This window comes from Argiope bruennichi, chromosome 6, assembly GCF_947563725.1.
Source record: "Argiope bruennichi chromosome 6, qqArgBrue1.1, whole genome shotgun sequence".
Lineage (NCBI taxonomy): Eukaryota > Metazoa > Arthropoda > Arachnida > Araneae > Araneidae > Argiope > Argiope bruennichi.
Genome location: NC_079156.1, coordinates 39,448,773 through 39,467,035, shown reverse-complemented (window position 1 = coordinate 39,467,035; position 18,263 = coordinate 39,448,773). Strand labels below are relative to the sequence as shown.

Here is an 18,263-nt window from a genome sequence, read left to right as displayed (position 1 = left end):
ATTTAATTGACAAATGCATCGCGTTGGTTAGCTCGAAAATGAACAGAAAATTTTAATTAACTGAAACGAAAATCATACTTTAAGTTATTGAAGTTAAATTTTTTAAACTTATTTAAATTTATTGAAATGATTTCAAACGAAGGATTTCAAATACTTGCTCAAAGATAATAGTTATAAATTGCAAACATATTTTTATTTTATTATTAATAATAAAATATACCTTAAATACTGTTTTAAAATTTTATCATTAAAAATACTTTAAAATGTTATTAATATAAAATGTTACTTTAATATATAAATTTTATGATATAAAATATTATTTATATTTTATAAATATAAAATATTTTTCTATAATATAAAATGTTTTATGTTCGATTTCATCTTCTAAAATATTTTCAATCCGATTTCAATTTTCTTGTGTAAACATTTATCCTAAGACAATCTTCCCAAAATTGCACTTTAATAATAATATTGTTAAAAGAAAATATTGATAAATATTTATTAGCAAAGAAGAATTATTAGAAAATATTGTTAAATATTTATTAGCAAATATGAATTAAATAACTAATTAGCTTTTTCATCAAAATACACAAAATAGGCCATAATATCCATTATTCATCATCTTAATGACACCAAAAATTGTTTATAAAAATAATTATTAATTTATGCCATACAGTTTTGCTCAAATACCAAATATTCAATTATTGACTTGCTTATCATAGTTAATAAAAATATGTCATAATATATATTACTCATAATACTAACGATGCCAAAATTATTTGTGAATAACAAATACCTTGAAATTAATTCCCACAAAAATAAAATCCGCCATTTCAAATACGGAACAAGTACTAAAATCATAAAAACGATGACATAATTTGCATTTACTCCTTTAGCCGCTTTAAGCGACTACTTTTCTAAAAATGCAGCATTTATTGCTTAACAATCATCTGCTTATACAGGTTAAGCATCCCTTCGTTGTCATTTTGGGAAAAAACTTCAACCAAAAGGCAATAAAAAAGCAAAAAACAATCAACCCCGACTGAGTCCAAGCTGACCCAGTCCAGTCAGCCAGTCCTAAAGCTTGTGGGAGGAGCATACTCCTTTCGCTAGCATTCACCTCTCGCGCTCTATGCTTTTTTTAACTTTAATTCCAAGTGCTTCTCCTCGGCTTCCTTCTCTAAGATTCCAGCTATTATTTTTTTGTTCTACTTTTTTCTCCTTTCCTCCTCTTCTGCAGGATTTTAATTTTAATGCAGTTTTGTTTTTTCTTTTTTTATTTTCACCTCGACGGTTATAGTTCAAAGAACTTCCGATTTGGAAGCGAGGGGTTCGCGGTTTTAAAAGGGGCTCGTACGCAGTAGTTTCCGTCAGTTTCAGTTTCGACGTTCTTGGTAAAAGGTTGTCTTCTTGGAATATACCCTTCCAAACCAGTAAGGATTTATTTTATTCATTTGAAAAAAGACTTGTAAGGAATTTTTACTTTTACCTTCGGAACACTTCAGGTGAAATATTTTTGAAATATTTATCTTTTTCCTTGGTTTTTAATGAAATTTAGCTTTTAAAAGTCATGAATTTATCCTTAAATAGTAAAAATTTAATTCCTATATATAAAAAAAGCTAGGAAGGATTTTTCATTTATTTCAAATTTGGCATTAAAATAATTAGATATGTTTATCGTATTCTTAATTTTTAGTGAAAATGAACATTAAAAGGCCTGGATTATTAATTAACGTTTCTAATCCGCAAAAAATATCATCGTCTTTTTATTATGACATAAAAAAGACAAATTTATTTTATTCTTAAGAAACGTGATAAGGAACCTTTTTCTTTTACTTTCAAAGTATTACATACAGCAATTTAAAGTGATATTTACAGTATTTTTAGTTTTTTTTTCTGAAATTAAGCTTTAAAAGGTCTTAGATTATAAATTAAGCAAATTCTCATTAAAAATAAAAATGTATAACTGAAATCTATTGAAAAAAGTTTCATCGTAAAGTTAAGAAAATATAACTTTTTTCGGTTTTTAAAATATTAGAAATATTTTTTTCTTGAAGGATTACATTACGTTTTGTAGAGATAATCTGAAACTGCGTTCGAAATGTTTTGAAGAAAAAATTATGAAAAAAAATGAAAGAATGAAATTTATAATTTTAATATTTTAAATTATCTTCCGTCTATTGTTAAATACAATAAAAAAAAATAAAAAAACTTCGAATTAATTCTTTTTCTAAAATTTTCTCATTGTAGAATGCAAATTTTCTTTAAAAATAAAAAATAATTTATATATTTTATGAAGTTTATAATTTTAATATGTTTAATAAATTAGGCTCTGAAAAATTTGAAAAATGTGAATTTCATGATTTCTAAACTCAATTTTTCAATATTTTTTCATATTAGTAGTACATTTATTGTTTACAGATTATGATGGCTATTCTAAATCTTTTGATCTACAAAAGAGCAGTTTTCGCATTTGTCACATATTTATGACTGACAGGATTCCTATCGCAATTACCAGAATGAAATCGAATTTGTAAAAAAAAATAATAAAGGAAAAAAAACAATTTTTCAAAGAAAAAAATATATAAATTTCTTTCGATATTTTAAAAGTATGCATTGTGGCTTAAAAATAAATACTTACTGGATTTTAAATCATAATTTTGGAAAAGTGTTCTATTAGATTTTAATTTGCCAAAAGAATAAGTTTTTCCATCTAAAAGAATTTTGTGCTTAAAAAATCCCCTTATTTTTCTTAATACTGATTTTATACTATTTTTAAGCACAGAATATTCCTAATTATATGTAATTTCATCAGTTTTTCTATCTAATTATTTTTTTCAAAAATGAAAAATAATTTAAATTATCTGTTCCTTGAAAGTGGTAAGATCATGCAACAATTATTTTCAATCAGCGTATAAAAAATATGCAAAAAAATAATCAAGTTCATTAATATGTTTTATTTCAATCAAGTTAAAAGTTTTGATGTTCCTTGAGTTCGCAAAATATTTTTCTCTAACAAAAGTTTCAGATTATACCAGAATTACCTTTCAGTAAAAGTACAGGATTTTATATTTCAAGAATCTTGAAAACACATATTAATTTTAAATTCTGGGTTCGGCATTTCTAAAAGTATGAATGCGAATATCAAATGATAAAAAATGGATGTTTTATTCCTCGTATAAAATATATTCTAAAAAGAAAAATTTCTAGACTTCTGGAAATAATTTTCTAGGAAAATTAATATGAAAATAATCTTACTTGTGTTTTTATTTTTGCTTAAATTTTAAGACATAAATGGACATGTTAAGAAAATATGTCCATTTTAATCGATCTTCAATTACAATAATTAAATTTTTATATATCTATATTCTGAATTTAAAAGCACTGAAATATGCTCGATAAGCCATGTAGACAAATATTAAATTAATAATAATAATTAAAATTAGTGATAAAAATATAAATTTATTAATATGCATTATAAATCACCTTTTATATTAAATTTCATTTATTATCAGAAATCTTCTGCGATTTCTTCTTTAATTGTATTTAGAGATGCAGTAATTTTCACTATTTTAAAAATCACTTGCTTCAAATTATAAAAATGCCATTTTTTACCTCTTTCAGCTATTTTAATTGAAGCTATTATAAGTCATAATTGCCTTGTAAAATGAATCAACCTGGTAGAATTACGTTGTACAAGTAATTTCTTTTATTTTTTGTATAATAATATTAGTATTTCATTCAATCGTTTAACAGTTTTAACAGTTCAATCGTTTTAACAGTTTTCCCCATATCAAGCCAATTATTCATTTTTGAACTATTTCGTTAGATAAATTTAGAAAATTTATTAATAATTTTTTTTTCCTTTTTTTCAAGAAAATTTGAGATAAATGAAGTTTAAATGTTAATATAATGATGGTAATATTTAATAACAGTACTTATTAATTATGGTAATGATTAGTATGAATATTGCAATGTAATTGTTGCATTGTTATATGGATATTATCATAATGATTCAAAGAAATTTTTAGAATAAATATATTTTCTCTTTATCTTGAAAGATAATTTGGAATGTCAAACTCAATAAAATATTAAATACTTATTGGAAAATTGACAAATTGATTTTTTAGCAATTTATATCTTAATTGTTTCAAACGGATAGTAATTATTCTGAATTTAAGTTTTCTTTTTTATATAAATATTGTAAAACAATATAAAATAATAAAATCATGGTAATAATGATTTTAATGACGACGAAATATATTCGTGCATTAAAAATATTAATCATAATTTTAACTACAGCTATGGAATAATGCTATTTTTTTTAAATATTACCACATCTGGAGACTATGTTTCTTAGATTCAAGCCATTTTTGAAATGAAGATTTCATATGTTTTATACAAATCCGAAATCAACCAATATATTAAACAAGTTTCAAATAATTAGTGAATCCTTTATTTGGATGGCAGTGCGTGCCTACTCTTTATAATTAACTCAAAAACTAAATCCATTATAGAATATGTTAAGATGATAATTTTTGTTTAGTTGGTTGGTTATTATCCTTTAAAACACAAAACCTGCATGTGGAATTTCTTTTTTGAAAATCACGATATTTAATATCTTTGAGCACAAAGATTCTATTTAAATACCATATGAAATAATGAATTACATATTTAAATTACATAACTTCAAAAATTGGGACCATTTCGTAGGAGTGAGAAGTTTTCATAAGATATCCTTTTTCAAATATCAAGAGATCCGTCCTAAAATAACCCTTGTGTATTTTCAAAACTGGAAATTGGTTACATTTGATTTGATTTGTTTTGATTTAATCAGACATCGACTTAAATCAGCTAAAGATAGCTATTAAATACTAAGAGACTAAGAAATCAAATATTGAAATAAAACAATTAAGTAATAAAATATAAAAAATAAATGCATTCTCAAGGCATTGACAAATCTTATACTTCAAAACACGAATATGAATATGCATAAATATAGTATATCTCGTAATTTTATTGGATACTATCATACCATCAAATCGACATCGTCTAAATTCAAGAATAATCCAGATAAATCCTTTTTGAATATAGAATTAATAAATAAATGGTGTCCATCTATAATATTATACTAGAATTTGATTTCTTATTAGAATCTATTTAAATAAATGAATGAAAATGAAATTTTTTCTATGATGCCAATTTCACAAAACTGCTGAAATAAGCAACTCATACGCTCTTCATCATGGGATCTACATGGCTATATTTGATTTATTCAGCACTTAAAGTATTTTTACTTTTCATTTTAATTGCAGAAACATTCAAGATGCTGCGAAAAATCTTCGTCGCCGTACTCGTCACGATGATAATCAGTTCCTGCATGTTCCGTTCAGTTGAAGCTGGCCACAAATTGAAAATGAAGAAGCTCGTCAAGGCGCTTCTGCTCGCTAACGCTTTGACAGGGAAGAAAATTCTATTTCCTTTACCTCTTCCACTGCCTATCCCAGTTTTCCAGGAGCACATAAAACACATTCCCTACGAGTAAGTTGATCTTAAATTATTCCTTATGAATAAGTTCGTCTTAAACTATTTTAAAATACTTCACCAAAAAATTAAAATACTCATTTAGGGAGTAAATAAATTGTATCAATTTTCACTTTCTCGCATGCGTAGTATAGAAAAAGTATAGCAATCGTCAAAAAATTGAATATCAAGATTTTGACGAATCTAAAGAGTCCACCCTGAGTTCGAAAATCACATTTTTGAATAATATCCGTCTGTCTGTCTAATACAGATACCTCAAAAACGTTTTCAGAAAAACAGCTGAAATTTAGTATACGGTCTTTACACCGAATTTGCAGATTTCTATCAAATTTTGAGTAAAATCAGTTCAGGGGACGTCTGTCTGTCCGGCTGTTTGAATATAAGTTAATACTACATCAACAAAATGAAGAGTTAAATAAATAATATTCGGTATACAGATTTAATATCTATAGTGTAGAACACCTATTAAATTATGAGACAAATTCGACAATAAGTTGACCTTCTGTCAGTCTTGTAGGCGCGATAACTAAAAAACGCTGATACTTAAATATTATATATCAAATTTGGTATAGAATTTTTTTTGACTGCAAATGCAATTTTGTGTCACATTTTTGTTTCAATAAGTTGGAAAAAACGTTCTAAAGCACAAATTCGATTTTCTGCCATCATTAATCGCATGCCATGGATTGATCAGCAAAAAACTCGCCAAAGGTCACAAGATAGATTCAGTAAAAATGCTAAATTCTCGCCAAAGTTTAATATTTCGTAATAAGTGCGCCTTAGTGTTATGCAAAGCGTTTTCTAAAATAACACTTTTATTTAAGAATATGCGATAAAATTTTAGGCAGACAGCTTCCACTGGTTTAAATCTAATATTGTGCCAGTAAAATATGATATTTCTATTAATTTTAAAAAAGATAAATTAATATCTATACTTCTCTGATACACAAAATATGATTTGCATCGACTTGGTTGTAAAATATTGGAAATATTACTAGAAGTTTCTGGCTTTCAGAATTCATTTTGATAAATATTCAATGTGCGTGCTGATCTAGATACATGCCATTAAATCCGCTCTCAGAAAACAATTATTTCCTGCTGGTGTGGTGTGATAGCTTGGACAAAATGCACTAAATCCAATATCGTCATCTGTTTATGTCTGATAATTACCGGAATCATCACATAATAGTAGACTCAGTGTTTCTTCAATTGCTATAAATAAAAATAAATAAAGCCAGATCGATGCACAAAATAACGGATACGGATTGCATTTATGTATTAGACATATCAATATGTCTAATTATTATATGTCAATATGTCCAATTATGCTTTCGGTTTCATTCAGAAGAATATTGATACTATGGAAATAAGACTAATATCCTTTAGCTTATAATTTATATCAAATATGTGTCAAAGAAACAAAATTTCTAGAATTGGCAAAAACTGTATTGGTTGTGGAGCATTATAATGTACAAGTTACTTACATTTAATATAATTTTATTCCAAATATCTTAAATTTCATATTTGGATATTTATTCTGACTAAAAAATAATATTTTTAGGACAAAAAATGTTCAAAATATTTTTTTAGTTTTTATTTTTCAACTTGATTAAAAAATTTAGATCGTATTTACATCTAATCAGTAAGAATTTGTGATAATAGAAATATTTTTAAATGTATTAATCTACTTCTAAAATGAGCTCATATTTTATGCTTTCTAATAATATAATTAAAAAAAGATTGTATTGATAAGAATACACAGATTATATGTCGTTCTATACTTTTAAGATGAAATTGATGAATATTTCTCGAAATAACGTAAAGCTTCGCATTGAATGCAATATCACCAATTTCAATTTACTAACTGAAGATAAAACATTATTATTATTTATTTATTTTTGCATTTATAAGGAATATGGAAGATTTTTTTCATATTTGTCATAAATAAAAGACTGCACATCTATTTAAGATAGGGAAAAAATCCGATATTATCATTACAGATAATGAAAAATTCGTAGGAAATGAAGCAGATAAGTTGCTTGACAAATTAAAGTCATTCACTAAATAGACAAGCATTTTCCATGTACTACAAACCGAGCAATTTTTATTTGAAAAACATTACGATTTAAAATTTTGAAAAAAATTTCTGAATCACGCATTTTCTTAAATTGCAAAAGAAATGACAAGTTTTAATCTAATATTTCTAGATTAATTTTTAAAAAAAATCGGAATTTTGATTGCAAATGTCATTTGATATTAAAAACATACATTGAAAAAATTATTTGTTGAAAAACTGAAATATTTAAAGCAGTTTTATACTTTAAATTCAATTATTAAATATTAAATATATTTAAATCAAAAAATGATTCATTTAATTTTTCTATCACAATCTCAAAAATAATAAAATAATTGCGTTCAGAATTTGAACTCCCAAAGCAACCTAAACTTGAAACCTTGAATTAAATATTCTAATAAAAATATAATTCTTGAATTCAATTAATGAAATACCCTTTAATATAATAAAATTCAATATTCAATTATTTTTCTCTTTATAATACTTATAATCAACATCAATTAATATTCATATAGCCCAAAATAGTCCAATGTTAAATTGAATTTCCTATTAATTTTCTCCGAGTCATTACTACTCAGATTTTAGCTTCCCGTCTTTTTAATCTAATATAAAAATAACTAAAACCTTTAGACGATAAAAAAAATAAGCTATAATTATGAAAATAAATATAAACAAAACGTTAAATTTTCAGAAGGTGGTTTTTTTTTCTTTTTGCCCGAAGCAATAGCTGTCTGACCTGAATAATAATGAGTATCCTGCATTTCTTGGCGGTCAAGAAGCCAGGTGGACATGACAAGGGAAGAAATATTTTTGGTATTCCTAACATGGATTGCTAGAGGCATATATTTTGAATACTTCCTCTTACTGAATTACTACGCTGGCCGTATGTTTGAAACTAAGCAATATTTATTCACAATATAGTTTGAGTTTCAGTTATAATACAATTATAATTTGCATGTTTATTTTTTTTAAAAGGAGTAGAATTTCCGTTGTAACAATAATAGCTCTGTTTTATTCAGATTTATGGGTTGTCGTATATTGAATTAAAAACCTTACTTAACATGATCTTACAAGAGTAAACTTAGTTGCAATTTATATTTTAAAAAAATAATTTAAATTAGAGACAATTATAAATGAGATAACAGTTAGATAAATAAAAGAGAGTACAATGGGATAGTAAAAAAAAAATCCGTTTTCAAATCAGTTGAAATTTAAATAAATTGCTTCTCATGCTTCGGGAAAGAAAAAGAAAATTTACAAATTGTTCTAAAAACAGATTGCAATTTCAATATTAATGAATTTGAAAACATTTTTATAGAAAATATTTATTTATCCTTTTTATTTTCTTTTTAAATATATTCAGTTAGAAACATAAAAGAAAGCACAATAAGATAATAAAAATAAGAAATTTTAGTATTTCAAGTCAGTTGAAATTTAAATAAATTGCTTCTAATTATCTGGAAATAAAAAAAAAACAGCATCTAAAGAATTATTTCAAAAACAGATTGCAATCTCATATTATTAAAAATTCGGAATCTTTTTTTTCTTTTGGCAGAAAATATTTATTTATACTCTTTTGGAACTTTTTTGTCTTTTTAAATGTATTCAATTATTTCGATTAAAGTACCATTTGACGAAATGCTTTATAAAGTCGACAATTTTAAAATTTGCAACTATATATAAATCATGATTATTTGCTTTAAAATATTTCTTGTATTCTCTAAGTATTTATAGAAAGTATCATATATTTTTTATTTTACTAAAAAAAGAAAAATCGTATTTAATTTCTTTTTTATCCACGATAATATTTCCCACGATTTTTAAATTTTATTACGGATAAAATTACCTACTGCAAATTTTCCCACTTTAAACTTTTGTAAGCTCTATTTTATTTCACATTTCCTCGGACGTAACGATTATTTAAAGTTATCCGTTTAGATTCTCTTCTGTTTTCTACCAAGTTATATACAAGATTACATGTGACTCATTGTCAAAGCAGTGTTTCTATTTCTATTCCAAAGGTGAAAGCGATGAATCTTTAAAACAAGTCACTGCCATTTTGAGTAGTTGACCTTTTTTTTTATCCCAAAGATTCATCCCAAATGGCATTACAGCAATTTCTATTGTGATGCAAACAATGGAAAACGTCTAAAAAAAATACGTTATGTCAGCAGACGACTCAGAGAAAAGCTACAAGCTGTCTAAAATTCATAAAAATAATCCTTTTATAAATAGGATACACTTTTACAGTTTATACTACCTTTTGAAAGCTGCCATACGCTGTTTAATTGGTTTTAGACGTTTTTTGTAACATATTTATATTTGAAGCATTATTTGTTTTAACTATTTAGTTTACCTGACTTTTCATTGTTCGTCTGTTTAAAACAATAGAATTTTGAGATGAGAATTGTGCTAAAATGGAAATAGTATTTTACAGATAATATGAACTTTTAAAAATATTTTCTTTTTTCTTATTAAAATATATACTGATTAGAGAAATCTGTAAATCATTGAGCTAAATTTAAAAATTAGTTTTGAACCAGTTTTTAACTTAATATATCGAAGTATACTATTGGCATTGAAGCAATTACAACTCTTAAAGTTATAACAAATTAATGTTAATAAGTATTTAATAGATTTTAATAATATTTTAAGCTAATTAATTTTAGTATGTTTTTAATTTTTAAGCTAATATTTTTTTATTAGGTCCAATAAAAATATTGTATATAAATCAGACATTTTGCACATATAAATGGATCAAATCAAATTTATTTTTTATAAACATAAAACACGTAAAACATTATTTGAAGAAGCAGTCGTTGAGCTCTTTGACACTTTTTATTTCTCTTAAAAAATAGTCCATTTTAGATTTTTTGTCGAGTTTTCTATGTCCAAATCATGGCAAGAGCATGGTATAGCATATCGAACAATTATGCAAAAAGTAGGAAAAAGAGTCCGAGAGAAAATATTATCATATAGTAAATAGTTTTAAAAAGGAGTTTGCTGACACAGCGTTTTCATTTCTTGGAAAAATGAAAAGTACAAATAACATAGAAGTTAAAGTTATAAAAACGTCGAAGTTCGAGTGATTAGAAATTATTTTTAGAACACAGATTAAACATTATTTTGTATATCTTCTTATTCCACTTGAATGAAGCTGTGAGAAGTTGATGAAAAATTCTATTCTTTTCTTTTTAATAAATTTAAAAGAGATTTAATTTAATTTATGGCAATATTAAAGATCCTCGGACGTTCCATGTCAAATTGTGATGATAATGAAAGTAAAATATGTATATTCTAATCAGATATCTATTGTTAGAATAAAATAAGGTTTCTTGAAATTTAGAGTAAGTCAATTAACATAAAATAAAACGCAATTAGCATACAAATATAATGATGTTATAAAAAATATCTGCACTCATCTTTGACAGATAAGTGATAAAAGATTTTATCTATTTAGAATTTCTTTAAATAATTCTCTTCACTTCTGTCTCCTCGTATAAACATTCAATTGCCAAACGATTGTTCCTTCTTCACAATGCAGCAGACAATACGAACTGCTTTAATATCGTCTGCAGCATTTCATCCGTAATATGCTTTTAAATATAACATGCAATCAGATGTTCTTTTTTGCACATTTCCTTTCGCAACTGTTGAACCATTTCGACATTTCCAGTTCGGACTTGATTTCTTTTTTCCCCCTTTTAATCTAATTTGCCCTCAATAGCCACAATTTGAATTTGGATGGCAGCAAAGATGAGCAAGTCGTGACCCTTTAAGTTATTTTTAGAACATTCATGACAAGAAAAGTTCAAGTAATCGACAGAGTCGGAAATTGACGATTTAATGAATTTTATATGAATTAATATCTATTTCATTTGAAGTTATTTCTTTTTATTTACATATTTTGAAAGATAATAGAGGAAAGTGAAGAGGTCAGCTGTCTTCCATTAAATAGTTTTATTTGATAGAAACGTATCATTAAGTAAAATTATACGAGCACGAACTGTTTGTTACTTTTTCCGAATTCCTATATCGTGCCCGGATTTATAACCATTAATATATAATCAAATTCTTTTTCTATCTCATTTAAGAGATATAGATTTAGAATAAAATACCAAACAATATTTACTTATTTTTGGCGCAACATTTCCAATCAAACATTGTTTTAAACAACAAAAAACTACTTAGCTATTCAAAATTGCAAAAGTTAATGAAGACTTAACTTCAGGAATGAAAATAAAATAATTAAAATTAATAAAATGAGAAAAAGTTATAAAATTTATTTTAAAATTATTATTAATTATTATAAACATAAAATTTTTATTAATTATTATAAACTTAAAATTCTTATTAATTCTTATTCTTATTCTAGTTATTCTAGTTAATTCTTATTTAGTATTAATATTTTTGATTCTTATTCTTATTCTAGTTCATTCTTATTTATTATTAATCTTATTAATTCTTACTCTTATTCATTCTTATTCTTATTCTGGTTCATTCTTATTTATTATTAATCTTATTAATTCTTACTCTTATTCATTCTTATTCTTATTCTGGTTCATTCTTATTTATTATTAATCTTATTAATTCTTACTCTTATTCATTCTTATTCTTATTCTAATTAATTCTCATTAATCTTATTAATTCTTACTCTTACTCATTCTTATTCTTATTCTAATTAATTCTCTTTAATCTTATTAATTCTTACTCTTACTCATTCTTATTCTTATTAATTCTTATTCATATTAATCTTATTAATTCTTACTCTTATTCATTCTTATTCTTATTCATTCTCCTTTCTAATCTTATTGATTCACATTGATTTAAAATTCTTGATAAAATTTCAATAAATAATTGGATTTAATTATTTTACTTCATTTTATTTAGTTTTCCGATTTAGTTAATTAGAATTTCGATTGAATCATTTAATAGTAATATTGTTACAGTAATGTAAAATTGTTGGATTTTCGTTACATTAACTTTTAAATTTTGCGTGATAATAATATACAGCTATTGTACTATGAAGTTTAAATGAGAGTTATCGAATAACGATTTTGAGAAGAATACGAATCAAATTTAATTGCTTACAATTTGAATTCTAATTTTCTGATTTCTTTCCATTCAAATCCTATGCCTCGTTTTCTTAAAAATACAGAAATACTTGAATTAAATTCGATTAACAAAAAAACTCCACTTTACCTTGCATTGAAACTGTCCATGATCTTTTTCTGAAAGACGTATACATTAAGAAATGTTGATTTTAAATGCAGGTCGTAAAATGCGATTAAGAAATGAATAACTGAACATTTAAAATTATCATTAATGATTTATTAAACAACATGTAGATTTTTTTTATTTAAGAATTTTTTTATTTTATTTTATTTTATTTGTTTATTTATTTATTTATTTATTGTAATTTGGAATAACCTGTCTAATCACAGCACATTTTCAAACTTCACCACAGTGAAATGATTAAAAGCAATTCTAGAAGAAAGGTATCTAAAGATTTAAATACAGCACACAGATGTATAAACGTATAAGATTTCAAAATTATTGGGAGATCATAACTTCCAGTTCACTTTCAGAATTCATGAAAAATAAAAGCAATACTTTTAAATTAATTTACTTATTTACCATGAATGTTTCACTTGATGTATGTAGGGAGTCTTATGAACAAAAGGGTCAATGATTTATCAATAAATAATTATAATGTTAGGATTATATTCTAAACAGCGAAGCCTTTTATAACTGAAACAAAACATTTTGCATATTCATTTCTTTTTCAATCCAATTTTTAATTAATTCGTTTCATTTTTTGCTACTTTTTACACTTTTTTATATAATAATTTATTTTTTGTACAAATTTTATTGGGGGGGGAGGATTTAAAATCTGTAATTAAGACTTTATAACTGAAACAAAACATTTTGTATATTCATTTCTTTTTCAATCCAATTTTTTTTTTAATTCGTTCTATCTTTAGCTAATTTTTGCTCTTTTTTATATAATAATTTATTTTTTACAAGTTTTCTTTGAGGGAGGAATTAATATCTGTAATAAAGACTTATTTTTAAATTTATGATTTTTTAGGGGAGTGAGAGCATAATTTTCTAAAATAATAGGAAAATGCATTACGTAAAGCAACTTCTGACTTTATTCCTTATAAAAAATATCCCTTATATGCAGAACAGATTATAGCATAACACTCTATTTCTGGATAAGATTATAACTTTTAATAAAACCCTTTATTTCTGTAAATAAAGGGTTTTATTAAAACCCTTTATTCTGCTGCAAAAATTATAGCAAAGTTTTATCACAGAATCTGGTTTGATAGAGTATTTTATTAAAAATTATTTATGAGTAGGAATATTATCATTTTTTGATTGACTAGGATATAAATATTTTATTTATTTATTATAATAACAGTAGTGTGTCATAAAATGCTATGGAGTACTTTCATCTCGGTGGTAGAATTTCCCAATGAGACATTTCTGTCTTCAGTGTTTTGAAAACAGGTCCATTTTATTCGCTACCATAAAAGCCAGCAGCTTCTCCTTTTACTAAGAATTACCACCATGATTCATCTTTCTTGAAGAGCCAACAGAACGCAAATATTAATCGTAATTGCACATTCTGACTCTTTATTACCTCATTCTAAGCTAAAAATCAAATAATTTAGCCTCGAATACCGACGAAGTCAACATTCCATTCCAAAAAAAAAAAAAAAAACATTTTTGGAAATATATATCTACGTTTCTTTCTTAATGAGTAGTTCAATCTTCAATTATAATTAAAAAAAGCAAGAAGCAGAATGAATAAAATTTAGAATATGTGTCATTTACCAGATTGTAAATCTGTATTAAATTTTGTACCAAATTAGTTTAGTTAAATTAACGTCCCGTTTTTTTTAATGCAACACTAAAGCTATTTTGGGACGTACTTCGCACTTTTGAACCGCGATCAGATGACGTGGATGTCACCTGAGCCCAAGATATAGAGGTCTAGATATCGTGAGTCATTTGAATTCTAAACATGCATTTATAGTGACACATTTACTATTAAAAAATTTTAATCCCAAATTATGAATATTTTTTATTTGCCAATACATTTTCTCTTGACTTATTTTCTTATAGATTCCTGCTGTTTTATATATACTTATGACATTTTCTCTCTTTTTCAGGCAAATGGACTACGGAGGTGGCTATGACATGGGAGGTGGATATGGAGGCGGAATGGGAGGTTACGGTGGTGGCATGGGAGGAGGAGGAGGATACGGCGGCGGAATGGGAGGAGGATTCGGAGGTGGCATGGGAGGTGGATACGGAGGTGGCATGGGAGGAGGATACGGAGGTGGCATGGGAGGAGGATACGGAGGTGGTATGGGAGGAGGGGGAGGCTATGGGAATATGAAAGGAGGTGGATATTGATCCTCTTGTCAATTGAAATAATTTCATCATATCATCATGGTTATTCACTAATGGTAAAGACTGCTTCCAAGAGGAGAACTGAGAACTCTCTTTCAATATTTGCAATCGAAATACCCTTTGCTCAGGAAACTTCTTACATCAACAGTATTATTACTTTGTCTTATTACTGCATTAGTATTTAGGTTATCTTGAAAGTACAGAATTTTAATTCAGATATAAATCGTAAAAAAAAATCACGTTAAATATAATATTGTCTAATTGATATACTACATATGTTAGATTTTAACACACCATTTGTCACTGACGCTATTTGACTCACACCTGTGATTCACACTTTCTGTGATCACTTTCTCTACTATAGTTAAAAAGTCAGCGGTGTGACAAACAGAATGTATGAATTACAGGTGTGAGATATGGCAGTTAATTTAATAAACGAGTTTCTGAAATACCCATTTATTTGCTAAAAAATAAATATCAAACCATCTTTCACTTTCTTCATTAAATTTTCTTTCTCTTCTTCATCTAATATTCTTTCGTCCTTTTTAGTTTTAGTGCACCATTTTTATAAATATATGCTTAATAATTAGCAAGTAAGTCAATTCCATTTTCAAAAATAAGCTAATGAAATGTTATGTGCCATTGATTTACTTTATTAATTAGTTTTTTTTTTATTCATTATATTAATTATCAGAAATTCGTAAATTTATTTCTGTAACTATATTGGTATTTTAATTTGTAATCTTTTTCACATAGCTACCATTTCACATATCATATCAAATTTTTCCAGTCTTTATGCCATTTGGCATCACTGGAGTAACATGCTTCGAAATAGAAGAATAGAATTTAATAAAATGGAATAAATTTGGAATGATTAAAAAAATATAAAACTAAACTTCTTATAAATTGCTGTTATCTTTTTTTCATTTTTAAATAACTCATTGTTTTTTTATGTCTTATCTCTTTCATAACAGCAATTTGTTGTTCTTTTTATTCTAAACAATTAATGTTCTTTTTTAATTTGTTAACAAATTATTTCTTTTTAGTTTTCTTCTAAGTTATTGTTGCTGTGATTTTAATTTCTTAATATATCAGAAAAGTAATTAACAATAATTTTAGCTGAAAGAGTTATGCATTAAATATTTTGCAGAAGCTTTCTTCTTTAATCATTAGCGGAAGACAATTTTCTTATTTCTTTTTATTCTAAAATTTCTGATCAATTTTGGTTCAAAATGCTTTATACTTTCTCTGATATTTCTTTTCATTTATAACAAAATCTACAGCTTGGTGCATTTAGAACGGAGAAAAACTATAAAGCATGAAGGAAAAAACTCATATAATTTACTTTATTTAGACTTGCATATCAAAGTTGACACAAAAGTAGGACGACATTATGAAATTTGCTTTTCTTTATATATGTTATATTAATTTCTTTAATACTATAAATATGCAAAATTAGTGATCATTTTAAATCACTTCGCATGAAGTGGGCCATTGTATAGACGCCAAACGTTGTATATAATCACTGTAAATGTTATTGTATGTCTACTCATGTACAGTAGATTACATTTTATCACATGTATATTATCTGATACCAATGTATAATATTTGTAATATTTACAAATAAAAATATTTTCATTACAAAGGATTTTCATTGCTTCCTTTTTAGAAAATTTGTTATTCATTTTTTTTTATAAATAACGTCGAAGTCTTGATACTAGGGATTGCAATACCGGTATACCGAATACCGGTATTTTGAGCCATTTGTACAATTTTGTAATACCGGTATTCACGTTTAAATACCGGTTTTTCGGTATTTACTAGAAATTTTTAAAATTGTCTCCACTATGTTCAGATAGCGCGAACATAGCAAAATAGTATACGTTTTTGTTTTTATGTCTCCCTAACGGGCAAAATTAATTAGCTAATTAATGGCTTAATTAATAGCTTAATTCTAAATTAGCGAAACATGGATTATCCCTGAAAGAAAATATTGTATCCTTAACGACTGATGCAGCAACAATTATGAAAAAAGTTGGGAAGTTGATTGGTGCAAATCAGCAGTTGTGCTATGAACATGGAATTCAATTATTAGTAATAGATGTATTATATCAAAAAGATAAAGAACAGAAGAATCCAAATACTGTGGATATAGAAATTTCGGATTCCAACTTTCAAAAAAAATAAGAAGTGAGAGTGATATTGACAATGAAGATAATGACAATGTAATTGTTGAAGAAGATATTGCTAATGAGGATGAAATATTAACCTATCAAGAATTGCTTCCTATAATTTATAAAGTTCAAAAAATTGTTAAGATATTTAAACGTTCCCCTATAAAAAGGATATATTGCTAAAATATATACTAGCTGAAAATAAAACAGAATATATGTAAATATTAGATTCTAAAACACGTTGGAACAGTTTACTCCTAATGATGGAACGATTTTTGAAGCTGAGAAATCCAATCCAAAAAGCAATAATCGACTTAAGCCTGTAATTTAATTTTTCAGATAGTGAATTCGACTTAATATCCAAAACTATATCAGCTCTACTTCCAATAAAACTGACTATTGAGGCATTACGTCGAAGAGATTCTAATTTATTAACAGCTGATACAACAATAAATTTCATGTTTCAGTCACTGAAAGAACAGCACACATCACTATCTGAAGAATTATATATAACATTGAAAAATCGCACAGGAGAAAGGCATTCCGAGATACAAAATGTCTTATGGTATTTACATAATTATAATGATTTTAAAAATGAAAATGAAAAAGAAGAAAAGAAAATAACGGATTCAAATCTAATTAAGTTTAGAATAAATTTTCTTAAAATATTTAACCCACAAACCTATCTACATTCAGAAGAATTCGGTTCAATTATCGAAGATTATGATGTCACTACTGTCGATAGTGAAAAGGAATTGTCTCTTGAAACAAAAATTAGAATGAGCGATAAATAAAAAAATTTCAATGAACCAAAATACAATACAGAAATCAGCTATATCCAAAACCATCCGACGAGAAATTGATTCATTTGAAAATGAAGGATTTAGAGGTAAATACTTGGAAAAAGTATATCGCGCATTGCTAACAGTACCACCAACTAACGAATATGCTGAAACAGCGTTTTCGACAACTGGTAATTTTTACACAAAATTACTTTTCAGGCTTAATGACAGCAAAATTGATGCATTATGTTTTTTAAGATCACA

The 18,263-nt window shown here is 25.8% G+C and overlaps 1 protein-coding gene across 1 annotated transcript; it reads left to right on the top strand.

Moving 5' to 3' along the window:
* The first annotated feature begins 1,375 nt into the window (after positions 1–1,375).
* Positions 1,376–16,661, top strand: LOC129972580 (uncharacterized). The gene is made up of 3 exons (XM_056086770.1): positions 1,376–1,433; positions 5,316–5,541; positions 14,800–16,661. Exons 2-3 carry the CDS (start codon positions 5,327–5,329, stop codon positions 15,044–15,046), a joined length of 462 nt encoding a protein of 153 aa, XP_055942745.1. The 5' UTR covers positions 1,376–1,433; positions 5,316–5,326; the 3' UTR covers positions 15,047–16,661.
* The last annotated feature ends 1,602 nt before the right edge of the window (positions 16,662–18,263 follow it).

Bases quoted from the DNA above. Each gene is read 5' to 3' on its own strand.
- LOC129972580 (XM_056086770.1), top strand. From the start codon at position 5,327: ATGCTGCGAAAAATCTTCGTCGCCGTACTCGTCACGATGATAATCAGT. The intron at 5,542-14,799 runs GTAAGTTGATCT...TCTCTTTTTCAG, and splicing joins ATAAAACACATTCCCTACGA to GCAAATGGACTACGGAGGTG.